The following is a 23,713-nucleotide window of genomic DNA, read 5'->3' on the forward strand; positions in this document are numbered from 1 at the left end:
TTTGACAAACTATACAAGACGAGGCGTTTAATGCTGTCGGTAAAGATTCGCGAGTGTGCGATCGCGCGGCCGTACGCGCTCCAATCAGAGGTAGGCCAGCGTGAGGAACTCCGTGGCCGAGTTGCACTGCTGCAGCCTGGACTGCCAGGCGAGCAACTCCTCGAAGACGGGGCGCTCGCTCCGCGCCCTGTGCTCGGGCACCTCGGAGCGCAGCTTCTGCACCATGCTGTCCACCACGGCGCCCAGCCACATGACGTTGCCGTAGAAGCGCGGCGGGATGCGGCCGCTGCGCGAGGCGCACACAGCGCGCTGAACAAGCGGTTGAGGCAATTGGTACACGTTCACGAATAGGAAAAGACCGGCGCGAAATGTGTTACGAAGACGAGGTGGATAACAGGGCCAGTGATCACTTATATACAACCAGCTTTTTATTCTAAAATCAGGCGAATATATAAAACCTAGGCATTCAGACATGCACATAATCAACGGAGCGTCGTTAGCACATTTGTAATTCAAAAGTTCTACTAAACAAATTGCATTCATTCTGCCTTGGATTGGCCGATGTCTCACGGATGTCTCGTTTAGCCAATGCATGAACGAGCGGCCTACGGAACGCCCCTTGCCATTCGCACTCGAGGCGCTCGCTCGTCTGCCGGCGCACTGCGCTGGGAGCAGATCGCTGTTTCACGAGATGAAGAAAATTCCGGCAAAGGTAGGGACGCGATGGCTTTGAACTGGTCGAGAATTATCACATTAGACTGAGTGGTTCAGTGCATTATAGCGGAACATCTTTTAGTCGAAAAGAGTGAATACGGTTTATAGACACATCGAATTCCACGTGTGCTGACGAACCGCCGTTGCTTCTGCATAAGTCCGAATGGCTAGGTTGCAATATATTTGTGTGTGCTTTCCAGAATGAAACTAGTAGTAAGTGAACGCTATATAGACAAATAGTGCTCCCATCTTCATTGCTGTCATATTATCTTGTGCTCACCTTTTCGTATTCATAAACCTAAGACAGCAAACAGTGCTGCCTTGTAATCAACAGTTGCCGAACAGGAATGTCGCTGGAGTGAACGTTTAGACAAGGAGACTAGTCTTCGTAAGCGCAGCGGTTAACGTGACGTAAACAAATCTCCTTCTCAGAACGTTGGCTCAGTCACATTCATTCTTCGCCAACTGTTTATCACTTGAAGTCTTCATGTAGTTGTGAGAGATTTGTCTAGTGCTGGTTCGAGAGACATTCGGCTGATACCTTATGAGCGCTCCTGCGAAGCTTTGAAAGTACTTTAACAGGCGAACTCACGACCATAATCGCGACAAATTGCGACAATAGGCACGCTCCCATAATTTTGAGAAACCCTTATAATGCTACCATACAGTCGTAATTTGTTCGCGTATTATAATATATTTTTCCTTTACACGGCCACACAGTAAAAGCGCAGTGAAATCATCTCTCGATTAACATTTGGAGCGAAGAAAAGGATTTGGATTGTGACATTGTTACCGCAGCCGTGTCACAATTGCCACACCAGTTCACGTCTTTTCCGAGACGATAGTGCCGTGCCTCTGGAGGTTAGATGAAACGCGAAAAAATAAAGAAGCTAATCATAACGCCTCTCGCGATTTTGTTTTTGAATGCATAGTGAGAGTGTTGCACAACACAAGAAAGAGCGTAAATAATGCATTTAAATCACACACACACACACAAACACAAACGCAAAGAAACACACACACACACTCAAACACACACACACAGATACATATACACACACACACATATATATATATATATATATATATATATATATATATATATATATATATATATATATATATCAGAATCTAAAATACACCATGGTTAAATGATGATCAGCATGGAAAATCAAACACTTGTAGTTGATTTGGAGTTGCTACGTGGAGCAACTCCAAATTTTTGGAGTTGGAGTTTACGTGAAGCGCATCTGCAAAACGTGTGCTGGGTGTAAGTGAACGCTATACAACTATACAGTTGTGTCATTGCCGTCGTTTTCATACTACGTCGTGCTCATCTTCCGTATTTTTCTTTAAATCTCAATAATTGATACTTCGGGGACGTGGTCTTATTTGAGCAACGAAGACGACTCGTTGAACGGTCCTGATTTCGTGCGATAGCGTTATGCAGATCAAAACGTGTCCATCCGCGCTCTAGGAACGTATGTCCCGGGCAGGAACAACTGGCAGGCTGAGAACGACGGGGCGCAAAATGGGCCGTTTGATACTGACGAATTGGATTGCGCAATACTTCCAATTTTACTGCATGATGTGGCGGTGATTGTAATACAGGAAAAGATTTAGTTTGCGTAAGTATGTGAACGTTGTCATAATCGATAAATATGGTGAGCCTATAATTACATTGATAGCGGTAGATGCATGACGTGTTCAGCAATAGTAGTGGTGTAACGAAGTAGAAGCCGCATTAGAAACAGTGGCACACACAGCAACAGCACATCATAAGGCCATAACTCACGACTGCGAGATAGGAGGAGTTACGGGGATGTTTAGAGATAATCACCCAATAATGCAATCCCATGATGCTATCGCATTACAGTAGCTCGAGTGAAGTTTGAGAAGCTGCATTATCCTTGCTGGACGGTCTTTTTACAAGGCCTTTCACGCCCCACACACGAAGGCATGGCACATCTGAGTACCGATAGTTCATTTTATCTTTTCCCCTCAGTTCTTTTTCTTTCGTTTCAGGAGGAATGCGCAACAGAGCCATTCCTTGCGCTAGTTTTCATTCGCTTCCTCGTCGCTTACCTACAATCTGAGGATGGGCTGCCGAACGCGTCTTCGGGACACTCGGAGTCGTCATCCTCTTTGTCCTCTGCACAAATTAGTGTGGAACCACCGCGATGGAACCACTTCACATCGTTGGTAGCCTGGGATACCTGGGTATGTTGCTTCCAAGCTTACAAAAAGAGAAACCCACGAGCCTGGGCTATGCACAAACATGCATAAAAATCCAAAGATGGTTTAAAGGGATACTTATGCGTCCTCCTACAGACACCCTAAATAAATGCTCGCATGGCTAGTGCCCCTTGAACCTGTGAATTTGTTATTTCCTCAAAAGCATTTTTTTGTGTGGGCAGGAGGCCAACAGAAAAGTTAAGCTGAAGCATTAATCTGTGGAGGCTATACACAAATAATCGAGCTGTAGCGAGTACTATTATCATCAGAGCAATTCGCACTCCTCACAAATTATCCGTACAAAGAGTAAACATTTAGTGATGCTTCGACTACTGATTTATATAACAATAAATTAGCGAACGAACTAATTAAACCAGCTGCACGAACGGCGCTTACAAGAGCGCAGATTTCGGACTCTCCCGAAGGAAACAAATGACGGCGTAAGAGACGGTGCTTCCATGCCTGGTTCGAGGGTACACGAAAAGCACCCGGCTAGGTGCGCCTTGAGTCCAGCGCTGTCCACCGACACGGGGTCCCGTCCCACGAAACGATATTCGAAGCTGGCCGAGTCGGTGGTGGCCACGAGCAGCTTGTCCGCGTCCACGCCCAGGTGCCGGAAACTGAGCGCGCGCTCGGCGACCGCCAAGCAGCAAGACGCCTGTCGTACCAGGCTGCGACCTTGCACCGCGCTGCGCAGCTGCACGACACACGCGCCAGTGCGCGTTGACAATTTACAGCTGCCGAGACAACCTATGCACAGACGTTTGAATTGATGACATATAGGCGAGGCCATCATTCCTAACTTCTGCTAGCTCTAAGCGTCGCTTACTTGAAGCCGGGCACTTCTCTCCGTTCCCAACTATACGGGGTGATGATTTTCAAGTTTTACGGAATTAAAAGAAAGTTGCCTGCGGGAGATAGCGTAATTTCTGTTCTTGAGCTGAATTATTCGAAGAGGCGGGCGTTACTAACGCGAAAAATCAAAACACATATTCAACTAACTACCAAAAATTCACGAATTCACTTTTTAATTAATTGCTTTGCGACACATACAGCAATTTACGAATTGTAGCCGGTGAGTTTGCAAGACGTATCCACTTGAAATGAATTCCTAGGATGACACCAGTTGCGGGGCATCATTTTCCAAAGTGTGGAACGGAATACGTGGGCGTTCCAGTGACTTTTGCTTCATTGTATAAAGAGCGTCTTGTTAGAAAAGTACATGGACCAACAACGCATTTTTACGGTCAGTTTGACGGCGCATGTTTTCAGACTGGTATCATTCTGAAAATTCATTCCAAGTGAATACGCCTTGCAAACTCACTTGCCGCCCTTTGTAAATTGCAAAATGCGCGGTAACGTAATTCATTAAGAAGTTTAGTAGTAAATGTTTCTACTTAGTTGAATATGTGTTGATCTCTCGTGCAAGTAATGTCCACTTCTCTGATGCAGCTCAAGGACCAGAATTATATTATCTGCAACAGACGCTTTTTAAAAATTCCGCAAAAACCCCGTGTGTACATTCTGCGGAAAGAACTGTATTGACTATCACAAAAGAATGCAAATCATGGCCCGTTCCGCATGCTTGACAAGAATGCGCGGTTTTTGACATTACCGCCATTGCACCAAGTTTTCAGATCAAGAATACGCCTCCAGTTGGCCAACAAGCATCGGCACATATTGTTTCTGGGCTAAGAAGGGTGATTAAAAGTTCTTTCAGTAGACTTAGCAAGCTGCAAACAGGAACCTTATTTTTTTGTGCTCTACACAAAGCGCCAGAGGCATTACAGTGTGGGGAAATGTCCGTTAAACAAACGAGTTTGGGACACGAGGGCACTGCGAACATGACTTTGGTAGACAAAGCTGTATAACAAGATTGCGCGAACGCCCGCACATACGCAAGTGCCCGGACACACACATAAAATGTAAGTCGACACCATCAAAGTGCAATGAAGAAGAAAAGCACAAGAACAAGGCCAGCCAGATCGTGTGTTCCATGCCTGCAGTGCAACCAGTGAGCCAGCCGGATCGCCAGTGCTTAGCACGAGTGCGAGCCGTTCGGGCAACCAGCTGTTCCTGCTCTGCGTCACCTGCCTGCTCGGTTACGAACAGACGCTGCCATCTGAACTGTTCCGTACACCCTATTACAAAAGAATTATACATGTACGAACAATAAATGCATAGTGCCACTCTAAAGTACAAATATTAATCACAACAAAGAGAACACACAGATAATCAAATCAGTTATAACCAAGGAAAAATATAGTCATAATATAAATCCCTGCAATAGAAGGATGCAACCGATTCTATTCATGAATCCCTTTTAGAAAAAAGGATGTACGAAACAATTCTGTTATACAGATGTGTTCGCGTACTTTAAATTTGCTGTCAATACGCTGATAATGGTAGTATGGTTATCTCAAATACTTGTCCCTTTGGATGGCAACGATAGAACAGAAAATACTGGTAAGCTTTATTAGACTGCCAACATAGAAAGCAGCGTATCCCTCTGACAGCATCGAAAGTGGACAGCAGATTCGATAGCGATATCGTGTGGTGCAATAAGGACACGCAAGAATATCCAATGCCGTAGCCGAGTCTGGGTTTTTTTCATCTGCTGGCGTAAACGAGACAGCTACGCGTGGCAATCTTTCAGATGACACTTTTGTGTACACACATTTCTTGTTCGAACCACCTGCAACCGTACACAGCCATCACTCAAAACGGTATACCGCGTTGATTAATTAGTTTGTTTAATTGTGGAAATGGACTCCCCGTTTTATGAGGGGCTTTCACTGACGAACTTTGGAATCACGCACAATTTGTTCACATGAATCCTTGCAGATGACTTACTGTAACCTGTGAAAGCGGCTTCCCAGCATAGCACAGCTCAAACACGACAAAATGTCGAGTCAGGCAGCAGTCATTTGTGCCTGGAAACAGAAAAAAAGAAAAGATTGATAATGCCAATTATGTAGATTCATTGAACCGTTAATAATTAAGTACTCGTGAACAACACACATGCCTTAGTAAGGATTTACTTAATATAGGTAACATTCTAAAAGTACTTTATGCAGAACTTGAAAACAAGACGCAATAAATTTGTAAAGTACATACAAATGGGGAAAAGTTTATATCAAGATTTAAAGCATTCTGCTGAGATAGGACGCGTGTTATGGAGTCGCGGACAGAAATTATGCCAGTGTCCCACAAACCTGGTTTCCCATATTCTATTATGACATATAAGCGAATTATTAAGCGTGCATCAGAGTTGCGGAGTGGGCAAGATTCATTCCATTGCCACTTTGTTCCGGAGAATGGAGATGCCCGTGTAATTGCACTTAACGCCTGGTAATGCTAAAAGTTGGATCATTCCCACTCCTGGAGTGGCTGAGCTGATCCATTCAATTTTCTCCAATTTCAGCAAAGGATATACTATATATATTATTGTTTACTGGTTGAGACTCTGTGTGTGTCGTAAGTAAAAACATTTTGAAAGTTTTAACAAAGTAACAAATAATACGACGTACTAGTTTCTTGCGCGGGAATGCACGCGCTTTGTGGATTATTATCTCTGCGGCGCGTTGTGGCCTGTAGTATATTATGGTGAGGCATCGGCGTTTAATCGACGATAACGAAGCAGCGCCTAAGCATGAAGCATGAAGCAGAAGCATGAAGTAGTCCTCGGCTTCGCCTTTCAGGGTTTTGGCCAAGGATTGAGTAGCTGTCTTTTTCATTTATCGATTGTCAACTGTTTTGCTAGCCTCATTGTCATTTAGCTAATCAGACCACGCAGATGCCCTTTTCTTCACCAGGACCAGTGGCCTTCCCCTGGTCCGCTTCTTTTCCTCGGCAGGAGTTACCTGTGGATATGTTTCTGCGCAATGGCGTCACATCAGTTCCTGTCGCTCGTGTCCCAACCAATGACGGAGTGATACGGATGACGAATCTAAAAGCGATTCAGGCGGAATTGCGATCGGCGACGGCCCGCTTCCAGAACATCACTGAGGTCCGCCAGTTTGGCAGGGGTGGCATCCTCTGCTTTTCTGCAGACCAGTCCTGTGTACAAGACCTTTTAAAGTGTTCGCAGTTTGCCGCCAATCCGGTGAGCGCATTTATTCCTCCCCACTTGGCATGTGTGAAAGGGCTTGTCCGCGACGTCGACGTGGACACGACACCGGCCGAAGTTTAGAGATGTTTTTACCGGCGTGTGTAATTTCAGTTTATCGGTGTGGATGTGTGGTCGAGAAAAACAGGATCCCTACTGAGTCGGTCATAGCCACATTTGCAGGGACAATTCGACCATCAGAGATAAAGGCATGGCCTCCAATCTACAGAGTGGAACCTCTGTCCCCTCGTCTTCTCGAATGTGTGAAATGCTGGCGCTACGGACACACCTTGAAAGGTTGTAGATCTGCTCTCAGGTGCCAAATTTTGGTGAAGAGCACAATTCTAGCGAGTGCAAAAGCAAGGAAGAAAGGTGCTGCCTCTGCAATGACGCGCACTCTGCTGATTATTATAATTGCTCAGCAAAGGCACGGGAAATTCAAATTCTGGTTGAACGAAGACGTTGTTCCCGTAGAGAAGCCGTAACTGAAATTAACGTTAGGACACAGGGATGCGCCGGTGTCACAGGCCGTCAGGCGACAGCAACGGATGCGTCTCTTTCACGTGCTATTCCTGATGCCATCGAAAGGGCAACGAAAAAAGCTATGGAGCGCCTAGCTGGAAACCTTTGCGAGTCCTTGACATAAATTCTAACTAGCCAGATGGCACAGATATTCAGAACAACAACAGCAGTTGGTATAACTTCTCAAACAACTGACTGTCCACGTCCTTCAAACGAAGAAGTAACCGCCAATTGCACGTCCGAAGATGTCCAAATTGTAGGTCCATCCGTCGATGTCAACCAGAGCCAATGCTCAGGCTTCAATGATAACACACAGGGCGCATATGAAATGGACGTGGATCCTCGATCGTTAAAACGGTGTAGCTCCCCTTTGTGTAAAAAAGCTACGACCCCAATTCAGTCAAATACAAAAAAAATATCCGAAAGACAGCCTTCCAAATGAAGGTTTCTTAAAGGAAAGCATTTTAAGTAAGGAACTTACTGAGTCCATACTTTCGCAACCGTAGGTCTCCTCGAAATTCTTCATTTAAATTGCCGATCAATTCACTCTGCAGCAACAGATTTATTGTATTTATTATCGAAATTCTCCTGGGATATTATTGCTTTGCAAGAAACATGGCTTTCAGGACATCCATCTTTTTAATTGAGTAACTATCGATCTTTCCGACTGGACCGTCCATCGAAGGCGGGAGGTTTAGCTTTCTTTATCACTAACAGAATTAGCCTTAAGGCAAAGATTTCATATAAATATATGTCTCCCGAAAGTGAAATTTTAGCATTAGGTATAACCATACCAGGGTGTTTACCTTTTTCGTTAGTAAATTTATACTTTCCAGCGGGTGTGCAGAACACTCGATGTTTGGATTCAGCAGTGACTTCATGGTGTCAGGACAGAATTCTTGTTGGAGATTTCAACTCCCATCACACGTGCTGGGGCTTTCGAACTGACCAATGTGGCAAACGCTTGTGGAATTGGACAATAGATAATAATCTGTCTTGTCTGAACTCTAGAATTCCTACATATATTTGCAAACAGTCCCGCTCCGCATTGGATTTAAGTTTCGTAAGTTCGTCCTTCACTAGCCCATCCAGTAGAGCCTTGGACTCTGCCACCAACAGTGACCACTTTCCAATAATGGTTGAAATGGTTTGCCCAATTATGCCATCATGCTCTCAGGTACGCGTATTTGTAGATTATAATAAATTTAAATCCGATCTTAAGGTTCATTTGGCTTATTATTCTGAAGAGCATGAATGCACCAAGGCTATAAAACTTTGTGCGGTAATTAAAAGAATATACAAAAAGGCTGAATTTAGTGTTACATCTGCAAAGCAAAGATCTTGTAACCCTCTGTGGAAAACAGACTGCATGCGAGACCACCGACGCCGACAGGCAGCTTGGAAGCAGCTCCTCTACAACCAGTGCCCCCAAAATTGGCCTGATTACAAGTTTGACGCTGCTGTATTTAAACGTACAGTTGCTCAAGCTAAAGAACATTATGATAGGAAACACCATGATTTCCTTTCTAAATATAAAAAAACAAAACATGGTTGTTTAGATATATGAGATATCGGAAAATTCTGCCATCGCCAACTAATATTGAATATGCCAATCTGTCTCCCCATGAAATGAGAAAATCTCTTGAACTCCTTGCTAAAGGCTTGGAGAGTAGATTCATGTCATCGATGTCCTATAATTTGCAACAATTAGCCCTGTCATCAGTGTTTACTGAAGTTACATTGCCTGAATTAGATCAAGTGATTCGAAACTTACCCTTGTCAGCCCCTGGTCCTGATGGAATTACCGTTCACATTATAAAAAAATTTATTCCATCTATCTCCTCGAGACTTTCTAAACGTTATAAACTATTCCTTATACAAAGCCTGGATACCTTACGATTGGAAAGTAGCTAAAGTAATCCCGATACCCCAAAAACAAGGTGTAGGTTATAACATAGAAATCAGACCTATTTCTTTTACTTCTAATGTCGTCAAGCTCATAGAGAGGGTATTGCATTGCAGAATTACTTTCTGAATGATGGATAAATCAAATAGGCTTCAGAGCTAATAGGGTGTGCCCATGCTGATTTAGAGAGCCGCATCCAAGATGCCCGGAAAAGGAGAGAATATTGTGTTTTGGTGAAATTAGATACAGCTAAAGCTTATGACAGCATTGAACATTCAATTTTACTGGACATTCTGCAGCGTCGTAATTTCCCAAATTATATTACCGCGTGGTTGGCAGAATTTTTGCGATCAAGAGAATCTTATTGCTTCAAGGACGGATATTCCTCGTCTAAATTTAGTCACTCAGGGTGTTCCCCGAGGAGCAGTTTTATCCCCAATAATATTTAATATATTTATGAGCTCCATTAGCACTTGTAAGGACGGGCACGTTTACGTGTATGCAGATGACATTGCATTCTTTGCGGCTGACAGTGACATTAACGCTTTATACAAAAAATTACAAAGATACATGAGTATGCTAGAGATATGGCTTCAGAAAATTTGTATGTCATTAAATTAAGCAAAAGCGCAATTTTAGTGTTCCCGGTTACGAATCCGGTATGAATTTCTATAGCTTATAAGCAAGAACCCAATCCACAGGTTGAGTCTCTAAAATATTTGGGAATCACATATAATGGAAAACTCAACTGGAGTCCACACATAGAAAGTGCAGCGGGTAAGGCGCAACGTGCTTTAGGTATTCTGCGCAGAATGAGTAACCGACAATATGGACTACGTAGGGATTCACTCTTGATGATTTGAAAATATATATATGCTTCCCATATTGGAATTTGGCTGTGTCTTGTTCTCAGGTGGCCCTGCTTATAAAATAAAGGCTCTGATTTTTTTGGAGCGTGAGGCCCTACGCCTGTGTCTGGGAATCCCCAGGTTTGTGGCGATTAATTTTGTCTACCAAGAAGCGCGCCTTCCAACATAGCCCTGCGGATTTGGCATCTTAACAATCCAAGCATTTCTGAAATTTTACGGCTTGCCGCTTACACGATCCAATTACGGCTTTATTAATTATCCAAAATCCTTCTTCCTTGCTCATTGGCCTCGCTTTCACACTCCACCGATTATATTTGTACAAAATCAATTAGATAGCCTGAATGTGAACATTCGAGAGGTAATTCCATCAACCGAATCAAATCAGAATATTAAGATGGATTTTGATGACATTTCCCCACCCCCCCAATCTCTAAGTTTCAATCAGCCGCTTAATTAAATAACCTGTTGCAAGATTACCTAGCACACGTATACAAATAAGTAACATGATAGCCACAGACGCTTCAGTGAACAACAAAAAGGCGGGCATAGGCATTTTATTGTTTCCGCTTGGGTGGTCATTCTGCTTGAGACTGCCAGATTTCGCACCCGTTTTTGAAGCCGAACTTTTAGCAGTGATTTTAGTGCTTCGGAAACTTCCTTAAAACTCAATGGGTGCGGTTATTATAACAGATTCCCTTTCGGTCTGTACTTCGCTTACAGTTTCATCCAATTCGGCAACTCTAAAGACGTTTCTAACATTAGTTCCTCCGCAGTTGAGTTCTCTAAAACTATTATGGGTACCTGGCCACTGTGGCTTACATTCAAATGAAATGACAGACTCATTAGCGCGAGCATCCCTGAGTGGACCTTAATGTCGCTTATTCCAGTAGTGGTGCACATAACACCAATTAGATATAGAAAATATTCAAGTCATAGAGATGTCAATGAATTATAACAGCATGGACAGAATATCAGCCCCTAAAATTTCCGCGGTAAATCCAGTGGTGCCCATGAAGACAATCAGATGTAGTGATCACGATATTACGCTGCCGTGTCCCTCAATTAAACCTATATATACACAGGACTCGTCTGACGCTATCGCCTCTGTGTCTATACTGCCAGGAAATAGGATCATTAGATCACTACATTTTGGTATGTCGGCGATACAAATTGTTAAGAAAAAGACATCTAGAACTTCCGCTTGCTAAATAAGGGTTAATGATATCATCAGAAATCATACCATCTTTCGGTGCGTCAATTATAGGGGTCAGCCACTGGGACGTGTTTGATGGCGTGTGCGGTTACACACAATAAACAAAAGGAATAACTTTTTTATTGTTCTCTTGTAATTTATTAGTTTTTGTATGTTTCCTTATTTTTCTTTCTTATATTTTTCGTCAAATAAGTAACACTTCAAAAGAATAGGTAATCGCTTCAGAACGCAATTCTTGACCAATCCCCCAGTGTGGGTATGAGCCATAATATGAGGCCACCACCATCATCAGCAGCAGCATGCAGCTCTGCTGGCCGCGCGCTCGAGCCAGCGCTCGACCAGAGACATGGTCGGACCAGATGCGTTCAGTGATTTCGTCGGTGTTCGACCGACGAGTAATAAAGAATGCGTGAGATTACAAACCACACCTTGTCCCACAACTGGTGACCACGGACGCCAGGCGACAACACGCCACTTGTTCATCCACCGGAGTTCATAAGGCCATTCTCACTTCCTGGGCTACGCCGCCAGAAACCTCTCGTCACGACCGACCATGTACACCGCACCCCGCGACGACGCCTCGACGAACGCCATGGGAACCATCCATGTCGTCGCCAACAGGCTACCCGAATTCGGGCAGACCGACTCAGAACTCTGGCTTCAGAGCATCGAGTCACTTTTACGGTGAAGCTGTTTATGGCTAGGTTGTGGCGGATCTCGTTTCCATGGACATAAGCCAACAATTTAAACACCTCTCCGCCGCCGACGCCTCTTTCCTAAGTTGTGTATGCTCCTCTCCGCGAGCACCGTCTCACTCTCGACATTGCGCAATACAGCGGCCCGTGGTCTTCGACAGCTACCTGTGCGGCGCACTAGAGCGCCCGCTGGGACCGGCGTAGCCACGCTATAATAAAACGTCATTTTCTCTATCCACCAATCGTGTGTGACCATCCTTGGTTCGCCGGAGCCTTGGCCGCGATCGGCTACGTGCGTGATGCGCAACAGCGCGAAGTGGCCGCGGGTGCGTTGCGTCAGTGCATCTCCTCCGAAGACGTGAAGCAAGAGACTGGGTGCGGGACGTGTCGCGATCGAAACGTATACGTTGCATGTCTTTGGGGCTATTAAGCTCGCCGACAATGCATTCACCGTCATCGTGGGATATTTCAATGACAGTGAGAGCAGAACCGACGGTGCGTGGATACTTAGCTTCATGTTGGAGCGCTTTGGCCTCAAGTGCTTTACCGATGCCACCGTACCCACCACTCGTCATCAATCGTGCATCGACGTAACTTTTAGAAAGGACAACAACACAGTGAAAATACAACCACTTCCCTTTATCACAATGGTCACAAGGCAAGGATTACAATGGTCACGAAACAACCGGGATCTGAGTAAATATCTTCATTCGCCCAATACTAAACTCATAATAGTCATATTCAGCATAGCAAACCTCCAACATAGCAAAACCAACCATTGCGCCAGCTTTGCTGGACTTCTCTCTTCACAGGGTGGAAGGGCTCTGAATTGTTAGACGGCACCGTGTGACGTCACAAACAGCGAAGTTCGACGACGTCATCAGTGCGCTACCGCCTCCCGTCATCGCCATCGTCGGCATATTCTCCACTCCCCGCCTCCTCAAAACTCGTACGATGTCCTGAAGACGGAACTCATACGCCGGACATCCCAGTCGGAACAGCGTAGACTGCAGCAACTGCACGCCGCAGAGGAGCTTGGTGACAGAAGACTCACGGAGCTTCTGCGTCGCATGCAGCACCTCTTCGGAGACCACTCTGCTGCACTGGACGCCTCCATCCTGCGCGAGCTGCTCTTGCAGCGTCTACCACAGCAGGTATGGATGATCTTGAACCTATCGTCATCCGAATCATTTGACTCACTGGAACAGATGGCTGATCAGATCATGGATGTCGGTATACCCGTACTCGCTGCCATCGAGAGACCGCCCGCTCAATCACTCGACGCACCGGTCCGTGATGACCACTTAGACCATCTCCTTCCCATCAACGAGATGCTCAATCGCAAAGTCGGCCAACTGACCGCCCAAATGAACTTGCTCAAGGCCAACCATCAGCGTAGCGCGTTACACGACCACGGCCACTGCCGCAGTCACGTCTGTTCGCCGAGTATCCACCACGGCATGTGTTGGTACCACCACCAGTACGGAGCCCACGCACGTCAGTGCCGCGAACCTTGCACATTTGCGGAAAACGCGCCGGCACGCACTGTAGGCGGCGAGTGCTTTCGACCCAACAACCAGCCGCCTATTTCACTTCACCGACAGCGTCATTAAGGTGCGTAATCTCATCGACACCGTTCCGGAGGTGTGCGTAATCCCTCCTCGCTGGAGGACCACCGCCGCCGCCTGAAAACCCCACCTGTTACAGCCGTTAACCGTTCGAACATACGGACCTACGGACAGAAGTCTGTCACCCTTGACATCGGCTTGTGAAGGACGTTCAGGTGGGCCTTCTTGACCGCCGAAATCCATGCGCCAATTATTTGTGCGGGTTTCTTCTGGCATATTTCGCTTGTGCTCGACCTCCGCCATAGGCGTCTCCTGGATTCCGAAACCAACCTATCGGTTCAATGCGCCACATCTGGTTTACCACCCCTGCGGCTTGTACAAACACATGCCAAAGTGTTCCCACTGTGGTCTTCCTATCTCGAAGAGTTTTGAGATCTCTTCCGTTTGCCTTCTCTCGAATACCCGGTGCGACACAACGTCACCCATCACATTGTTATTGAGCGTGCACCAGTTGTTGTACGCCCTCGTCGTATTGCTCCTGACCGTTACAAGTTCGCGCGGCAAGAATTAGAGCCTATGCTCGATCTCGGATACGTACGCCGATCATCTGGTCCATGGTCATCACCACTACACATGGTCCCCAAGCCCTCCATTGACTGTAGACCATGCGGTGACTACTGCGCCCACAGCAAAGTGACAGTACTGGATCAGTATCACATACCACATATTCAGGACTTTGCTGCGTTGCTGCACGGGTGCACAATATTCAGCAAGATAAACCTAGTGAAGGCATACCACGAAACACCTATGGAACCTTCCGACGTATCAAAGGCAGCCATAATGAGATCTTTGGCATGTTTGAGTACCTCAGGATGTCACTCGGTCTGCGCAATGCCACACAAATGTTTCAACAATTTTCCGATCAGGTTATCCGTGGTTTGCGCTGCTGTTTCACATACATTGACGACATCCTCGTCTTCAACGCTTCAGCAGACGACCACGCACCTCGCCTGCGCCATGTGTTTAAACGACTCCGGAAGTACGGGCTAGTCGTGAACGGATCAGAGAGCGAGTTTGGGTCTGTGCACTGGATTTTCTTGGTCATCGCGTCGGTGTTCGCCGGGATATCTCCACCTGCTGCTCGTGTGGAAGCTATAGTGCAGTTTCCACGAACTGCGACCACAACGGCACTAAGACAATTCCTTGGGCTTGACAATTATTATCGGCAGTTCATTCCTTAATGCACTGCCATCTCGCAACCGCTTAACACACTCCTGTCCAGTCAGACGATGCCAAGATGGCTTTCATTTTCATCAAGGAAGCGCTCACCAGCGCGACTCTCCTTGCACATCCCTGTAGTCACTCACGGTGGACGCCTCGGACATCGCCGTCAGCGGAGTGCTGCAGCAGTTGGTCCATGGCGGGTGGCAGCCAGTCGCATTGTTCTACCGAAAGTTCTCGCAGGCCGAGTGTTGGTACAGCACTTTCGGTCGTGAAATGCTGGCGGCTTACTTGGCCGTGAGACAATTCCGCTCCTTCCTCGAAGGTCGGCAATTTTACATGCTCACTGACCACAGACCACTCACGGTTTGACCACTACCAACCCTGCCCACACTCCCCGTGAGATTCGCCCGCTTGCCTACATATTCGAATCCACGAGCGACATTCGGCACATCAGCGGCACAGACAGCCCAGTCGCTGGCGCACTGTCCCGTATACAAGCCAACATAACTGTCCAGGAGTGTCCACCTGGGGATTTTGCAGCTATGGCTACAGCACAGCGAAATGGCAGCGAACTTCAGGCCTTAAAATTGAAGAATTCCCTCCAACTTCAAGACGTTCAATATTCAAGCTGCCATATTCCCTTGGTTTGTGACGTCTGTACAGGTTGTCCTCGCCCCTAATTTCCGTCGCAATTTCACCGTATCGTCTTTGATACCATGCATTCCTTGTGCCAGCCTGGTATTCGTGCGGCTCAGCACCTCGTCACTTCACGATACCTGTGTCCATGCATGAATATGGACGTCCGACGTTGTACACGGGCTTGTCTGCTGTGCGAGCAAATGAAAGCAGCGCCACACCGTCAGACCGCTGGGAACCTTGCAGCCTCCTGATGTGACCAGGTCGATGCGCACATCGACCTGGTCGGTCCTTTGCCGCCGTGCAAGGACAATTGCTATATCTTAACGTGCATTGACCGGTTCGCGCGTTGGCATGAGGCCAGCACTATCACCGCAGATACAGTCGCCTTAGGTCTGTGGGTGAAGAAAAACCAGACGCTGGTGCCTGGTGTCCACGAATTCTATCTTTAGCTCAATCAGGCAGATTCTGGATTCCGCCGATGCCACTGCTCGCGCACCGTCAGTAAGCGGGGCGGGTCGCCGTCATCTTTTGTGGCCGGACCACTGTGGCACGTAGTAGCGCGCTACAGGGCCCCGCTTCTAGCGAGGAAGCCGTGAGCTGGACGAATGGCGAAGCGCGGATGGCGGTGGTGCAAAACGCACGCAGCGAGTAGGACAGGCCTGGCCGGGAGGGAATGTGACAGCAGAAGTGGCTAGAGCGTCACACCCCCGTATTCTTAAACACGCCTTCACTCAACGCTTCTGCGCGACTCAGCCAAGTCGAGGCGACGGGCTTCCTTCACTCAAGGTGCCGTTGCGTTTCATGAACACTACTCCACCTTTCCTCCGCCGTTTGAAAATGCGCCCTCGACTCGAGTGAAGTGCACCGACGGAGAAAAAGCATCTGATATCGAGACTATTCCTAAATGTGCTTATCAAAACTACAATTATTTAAGACAAATATGTGCTGCCGTTAATTCGTCTTCCTAATCAAACGACTACATGGCGTAATGCACGCCTTCGGCTCCGCAACGCTGCCACTGTGAGCATTCGACTAATAGATCAAGCGACTGTGAGGTTTGGCAACGATCGCATCCCAACAGCTGTGAGCACGGCGCATGGCTGAAAACCAAGAAAATTTGCGCCAGCATTTGTCCGCTGCTCTTTGTTTCCTAGGGCTTCATTGGTTGTTCAGGTTGCGGTTGTTAATCGCGATTATTATGGGTGATTTTGTCTGTGTGTGTATGGTAACCGAGCTGGATTGACTCCGTAGGAGGCCACAGATGGGACAGCTGATGGGCAGCTTTGTTTACCTTTAAGACCCAATGGTGCTGAAAGTTTGCTGAAGAGCAACAACAGGACAGAAAATATAGGTGAGCGAGCCATTTTTGCACGGAAGCGCATTATGTTGATGCGGTTTTTGTGAGGTTGCTGTGGCGCTGACGATAAAGCGTTTCCGGTGCTCAAGCATGACTCAAGCATATTCGAGGCAGCATAAGCTTGCACAAAACATTTTTTTGCCAGTTGGATCTTGTGGGAGATTCGGCACGACAATCTCTCATTGGTTCCGCTTTAAAAAAAAATGCAGAATATACCAATCGGCGCCTGTGTCCAACGATCATTCTAGTATCACGTATGAGATCTTTCAGTAGAGAAGAAGCTGTTATAGTATATTTGTGGCAGAATGCATATGGTTGAGTGCGTAGCACCGGCAGTTTGAAGAAACGCATTTTTGAGTCCTGCACTTTGTTTTAGAAGTCACGGTGGTTAGTCCACTTGTTCAAATTGTAGCACACATGGTCAATGAACCAGCACTGGTGCCTGCATTTCCGGTGCTTCATCCACATCACACATATGCTACACAATGTTTTAATCTTCAAAAAAATTCACTTGTCAGTAGTTCATCACCAGCATTAGTGTTTTTTCGCCTTACCCTTTTCAGTGTGCTATGTGGTAGCAACTGATGCACGTTCCATAAACTGTGCTTTCAAGTTCACGCAATGAGCACATTTTTTGTTTGTGCTATGTCTTTTCATTTCCGTTGCTTAAGCACACTGAATTTACTTCACGTGCGAATGCCCTGTGTACATAAAATTTTTGGCATTCTGGCGCACGATGTGGGCCTTAGAAGGACCCGTTGATACAAAAAGTCAACATCTGCGCTGCACAGCAAGGCTTGTGGCAGAGCTGAAAGCATCGATTGATACGGTGCCTGCCTGTTGGAATTCCAGCAGCTCGCTTCCCTGAAAAGAACCTGTGTGCTCAAGAAGTACTTGACTAAGCTACCCGGTAATTATTCAGTGCTTACTTTCAGAAACGTTGTAGTAAGATTGATGTTACGTCTCCCCACATTGACAAAATGGCGAAATGGACACCGTGTTATTTCGAACCACAACTATGAAACAGCTATACCATAATGAAATGACATTCCCGGTCTATTCCTCTCCATGTGTCATATAAACTTGTTTTGGAGAGCATATATTCATGATTATAATGTGCGAAGTCATCAGTTGCCCATGATGTGTTGCGATTGCAACTACCCACAATTTATGATGCAGCAGTATCTCAGCATTTGTAGCCAGCACTTTAGTATTTCCTGGTATGCACTAGCTACTTTAGCATGAGCAAGTGCACATTAAGAAATATGCCAAAGTTCTATGGTTGATCGAAGCTTGTCTAAGTAACGGTAGTGATGCACTCTTTACTGCATTTTCAAGCATCGTCATTCTGACTGTCTGCATCACCATTTGGTCTAAGTTGGTATCCCACAAGATACGCTGCTACCCTGGGTTTTGTTCCTCGGTCAATTGCTGAAGATCTGCGAGCCCCATGGAAGCCAGCTGTCATCCTTATCCAATGGAGGAAATTCATTGTTCCGGGCTTCATAATTATTCTTAAGCTGAAGCTAGAACCAGAGCAGGAACAGCCTATATTCTACAAGGATTTACTACTGCATGCCGTCGGATGACTACACCCGACAGGCTACTGCCTAGAACACAGACGGTGTTTTATTCTAGAATATATTTGTAAGCAGTCCTATTGCTTCTGTTGTTAAGATCAGAGTTCACGCTGCATTTGCATATTACCAAAGTATAAAAGATGACAATAATGTTAATTTGTTGTTTTAGGAAAAAAATTGGCACTTAGATGGCCAGGAAGTATTAAGGAGTACGTACTGTTTTAATAAACATGAAAAAAAAAGAAACATGGGTAAAGAATACGAGTTAAGCTACAATGTGTCTATGAAGACAAATGCATGCAGTCAAACTGCTTTTAGTGGTGATATTTGAGCTGATAGGATGTCAGATGCGGTAGCATAGACGACTTAGCCAGAATAGTGCGACAACTATTGTATTGCAACAAAACAGATGAAATGGAGCTTTTCTCCAAGTCCACACCAATTCAAGCGCAACACACACAACTCTCTTGGAAAGGCAGTTGCTCTGCGTGCTTGTGTTGGCAGCCTGGTTCCTCCATAAAACAAGGGGTTGGTAGTAAACATACAGTAATGTTAAGGCCCACGAAAAGAAGCTTAGGTACTGTATTCGTTTTCTTTAGTTTACTTTTCGTACTAATGAACTTTCTTTAAGACTTTTGAGTTCTCGAACGCGATTTTTTTCCATTTATTAGATCATGCTCTTTTTATTCATATTTGGAAAGAAATATTTTTGAGCAGGTTTGGCGCTTTCACAGCAAGAGCAACATACAGTGATTTAACACATGCGTAATCAACCCTCTAGAGAGCTGGAATATTCGCAACGCGAGTTCCAGATAGACGCGAGATACGCGAGATATATCTGCTACCACCTGCTAGCAATGCCTGTATTAGGAACTGCCACTGCACTGCTACAGCTTTTTTATCACAATAAAAAATAATGTGGTTTACAAAAGCTCTACTTTGCTGTATTGTTATTCTATCTCTTTTTTATTCAAGCAAAACATTACATTGACCTGTGTATATATGTAGGTATAATTCTTAATGCCGTTTCATGGTTCGTCACTTCCTCGTTGGGCTCGGATGTTCCTAGGCATGATAAGCTAATTAAACTGACTATTTTGAAGCATACCTCACGTAAATATTGCTTATGACTCTAAATTAAGCCAATTACACACGGTCGACGCAAAATTACAGTACATGCATTTTTTTCGCTAGCGTGACTAGATGCAATGAATTGAAAAGAAAAATTAAGTGACCGCACCTGCTCGTTTATAGAGATTCGCCTTGCTGCGGTGTGCTTCGCCGTCCTTGCATTAGCGTAGTCAGTGACGATCTACACAACTACAAACCGCTCGAATTGGGCGACTGCCGGCACTTGCAAGCAATACACGCACACAGGAAATGCACGCACTCAACGTGATCATCATCATCAGCCTGGTTACGCCCACTGCAGGGCAAAGGCATCTCCCATACTTCTCCAACAACCCTGGTCGTGTACTAATTGTGGCCACGCCGTCCCTGCAAACTTCTTAATCTCCTCCGCCCACCTAACTTTCTGCCCCCCCCCCCTGCTTCCCTTCCCTTGGAATCCAGTCCGTAACCCTTAATGACCATCGGTTATCTTCCCTCCTCATTAAATGTCCTTCCCATGCCCATTTCTTTTTCTTGATTTCAACTAAGATGTCATTAACTCGCGTTTGTTCCATGACCGAATCTGCTCATTTCTGATCCCTTAACGTTACACCTATCGTTCTTCTTTCCATAGCTCGTTGCGTCGTCCTAAATTTAAGTAGAACCCTTTCGTAAGCCTCCATGTTTCTGCCCCGTAGGTGAGTGCTGGTAAGACACAGCTATTATACACTTTTCTCTTGAGGCATAATGGCAACCTGCTGTTCATGACCTGAGAATGCCTGCCAAACGCACCCCAGCCCATTCTTATTCTTCTGATTATTTCCGTCTCATGATCCGGGTCTGCCGTCACTACCTGCCCTAAGTAGATGTAAGTAGATGCCCTAAGTAGAGCGTAAGTGCAAAGCTAAAGCTTGGTATCGCTGTAAATAATTCGCCCTTCAGCCAAAGCTCTCAGTTATTTGTTAATTACGACTACATAACCCGATGTCTATTTTCGCATTCGTTTTGAATATGACGAACTGCTAGTGTGAAACATGAACGTGCTTTTTGCACACATGTCGCCTATATATTTCGCATCGCAATGAAATATTTATCAGAAGTCAGCGCTTCGTCCTTGCTTCATCCTTGTCTTCATGTTTTGACATATGCACTGGTAAACAAATAATATTTCAGTTGTAGACCAAACGAGAATAAAATTTGCACATTAACTACATACGTAGCCTTCTACTGTCGAAATGCAAGCACCTGGCGTTTGTGTTGTCAATTCGTAGTAATTCAAACAAATATTCATGGAAAATATAATTGAAAAAGAAAAATCGGCGTTCCTGTTGTTATTTCGTTTCTCCTCTGTAATTATTATGTACGCCCGCATTTCCATGCGATGAACGCACCTGCGTTGTGCTGGAGACATCCGTAAAATACGGTCACAGAAAGGTAGGGAATTTAATATTTAAAATGACACAAAAGTCCTCCTTAGCTATAAAGAAGTTCATACATAACTTTGAAGTAAGCAGTGACGCTAGGCACAAACATTTTGTCACTTTTACTATGAGCCCCCTTGTTTGATGTTCACAAACGCAGTTTTTCTCGTTATACCCTTTATCGCAGATTTATAAAGCCCACTTCTAGGCGGCACCGGAAATCGGACCTGGAAAGGATAACGCCATGCGAAGTAGTACATCATCGTTGTGCACCTCTTGTGTATTAACTTTCAAAATTACAGCCGTTGTGCGCACGTATGTTCCTGATGCGAAATTATATTGAGCATTTACTCAGACGCTGGCTCGTGCAGCTCGGCAGCAAATTTTCGAGTTATAAACAACCTTGGCACAAATAGACAAAATGAAACAGTGAAAATTTCTTAGTTCGTTCATTAATATGGTTCAGTTCTTTCACAGCGAACCTGTTAGTGTTACTACTATTTTAGAAGCGCTCGAAAACGTTGTATGCGTGTTTTTGTGGTCTCCTGAGAGATTTGGATAATTCGTGAAGTTTATATTTAAAGGGAATGTGGCACATGTTGGTGGTGACTTCAAAGAAACTTATTAACTTATTGCCTAAATAAAGTTTAAATTAAAATTCATAACCTGTCGTGTCTTTGCTGGTTTAGAAGCGTTAGATTGAATGCTTACAATGTTTTCTCACTACTTTGACTTATTCAAAAGTTGTAGAACAATTCTATTTTCGTACAGAATGTGGACTATGTTAAGGACAATGCGTACTGGAAGATTAAATTGTGTAGGTCGCTTACGATGGTCGCAGAAAATGAACACATATATAGGCGCTCCAGAGCTTTGCAAGCGCATATTACAAATATCGCGAGACGTTTGCCCTATGTATTGACTGAGCTCTGCGTGCCACAAACGCGATACCTTGAGGTAATAAGAGGAATCTTGTGTGTAACGCATAGCTGAAGTTTCAATAGCGTCAGGTAATTGCAGCTTTTGCAAAACATTCCTTAAAGAAGTGCTAGAAAACATAAAATAGCCTTTATCAGCTGTGTATCCTAGTGCCTCAGAGAATGCTCGTCACAGCAACTTAATTTGGGAACAACGTACCGCACGCCAAAAGTAAAGCGTGGCCAAACATTAGTGTTTATGCCTTGCTTATGACATTAGCAAATAATTATTGAAGGTTCACCTATTGTCTCCCTATTTCCATACGTTATACGTAGTTCACAGTAGGTTTTCTCAGTGCGATCGGCGAACTGAACAAGAGAGAGAGAGAGAAGAGAGACAATGAACTTTAATTCTTAGCATGCGCAGTCTAGGCCCTAGGTAGGCGGCCTCCTTCTTCCAGGTAGCCTTGGAGATGATCTTCTCCCATGCCCGTCCAATGAGGCTGCTCTGTCTCTTCAGGTCCGGGCCTGATAGCTTAGCCTCCCACTTATTTGCAGTTAGTGTTTTGGAGTGTACGGTGCCATCTTTTCCTACAGATCACCGTACCATATGGCATAGGGTACCTGGGACACACACCACGTGCAGATGTATAGATGCTCAGTAAGTGAGATTCGATGCAATATGATAATGTGGACGTAGCTGTTGGTTTGCAATTTCCCTAGGGTTACTACGTCTTCCCTAGCCAGGCTGCGATGAGGTGGCGGTTAAGATCTTCTGTCCAGCCTGTAGCGTTGCAGAACATCGGTGTGCTTTTTGGGGACTTCATCTGTCCTTCTTGGCGCGACCTTTGTGAAAGCCCGCTGAAGGGGAATTCGGGCAAAGGCTTCGGCTGCCTCGTTCCACAGAAGGGACTCGTGCCCCAAAGTCCAAACGATGTATATATCTGCTAGGTGCTTCTTTGCCGTTTCGGTGAGAATTTGTAGCACTTGTCTTGAGTTCTCCCTTTCTGAAAATTCCTCCAAGGAGCTTGTGAATCAGTGAGTATTATTGCTCGCAGGCTGAGATGGCCAGGGCTATTGCTGTTTCTTCTGCTGTATCGACTTCTCTTGTTAAGAAGCTAGTTGCCGTTTTCTCGTTGTCCTTGCTGTCGATGACGCTGATAGCTTTGGCTGGAGTTCCCGAATATTTCCCTCCATCGATGTACCCTGTGTCCATATTTTGGCCGTAGGTTGGTTTATTGGAGAGAATCTATTCTGGCTTTTCTTCTTCCTTCATGGTGGGCTGCATGCATATTTCGAAATAGAAGCTAAAGAGATGTACTCTGGAATTGTGTGTGGGATTATAACGTTCTCGCCACGCAGTTTCATTGCTTCAGTATATTTTAATCTTCTGAGTTTTGCCCTACCTGTTTCAGGAAATTTGCAACATTAGAGTTGGTTAACTCTGTCTGTTGCGACTGGCTCCTCCCAGGTGTTGCGGAGACCTAAGCGGGGTATAGTTGTGTTGAGGCGCGTTTGGAGATCGCAATGGCAATCTGGATGGTCTTCCAGACGAGGATGTTCAGTTTTTCGATTTCTTCATTCTTGTCTAGGTGAGGAGTGCTGTAGGCGATTATGCTGATGATGAGGGCTTCG

The 23,713-nt window shown here is 45.4% G+C and overlaps 1 protein-coding gene across 2 annotated transcripts in view; it reads right to left on the minus strand.

The window, feature by feature from the left end:
• Positions 1-23,713, minus strand: part of LOC135909361 (serine/threonine-protein kinase haspin-like) — a 157,549-nt gene continuing 133,836 nt past the window's right edge. The window contains exons 9-12 of one of the 2 annotated variants that reach the window (XM_065441309.1): positions 5,803-5,882; positions 3,412-3,646; positions 2,800-2,866; positions 1-286 (exon numbers count right to left, since the gene is read on the minus strand). In XM_065441309.1, coding sequence (XP_065297381.1) covers positions 85-286; positions 2,800-2,866; positions 3,412-3,646; positions 5,803-5,882 — 584 coding nt within the window. In that variant the 3' untranslated portion in view covers positions 1-84. Of the gene's footprint in view, positions 287-2,799; positions 2,931-3,411; positions 3,647-5,802; positions 5,883-23,713 lie in introns of both variants that reach the window. The other variant, XR_011511583.1, reaches the window with a different exon arrangement.

This window comes from Dermacentor albipictus, chromosome 1 (assembly GCF_038994185.2).
Source record: "Dermacentor albipictus isolate Rhodes 1998 colony chromosome 1, USDA_Dalb.pri_finalv2, whole genome shotgun sequence".
In the NCBI taxonomy this organism is placed as follows: Eukaryota; Metazoa; Arthropoda; class Arachnida; order Ixodida; family Ixodidae; genus Dermacentor; species Dermacentor albipictus.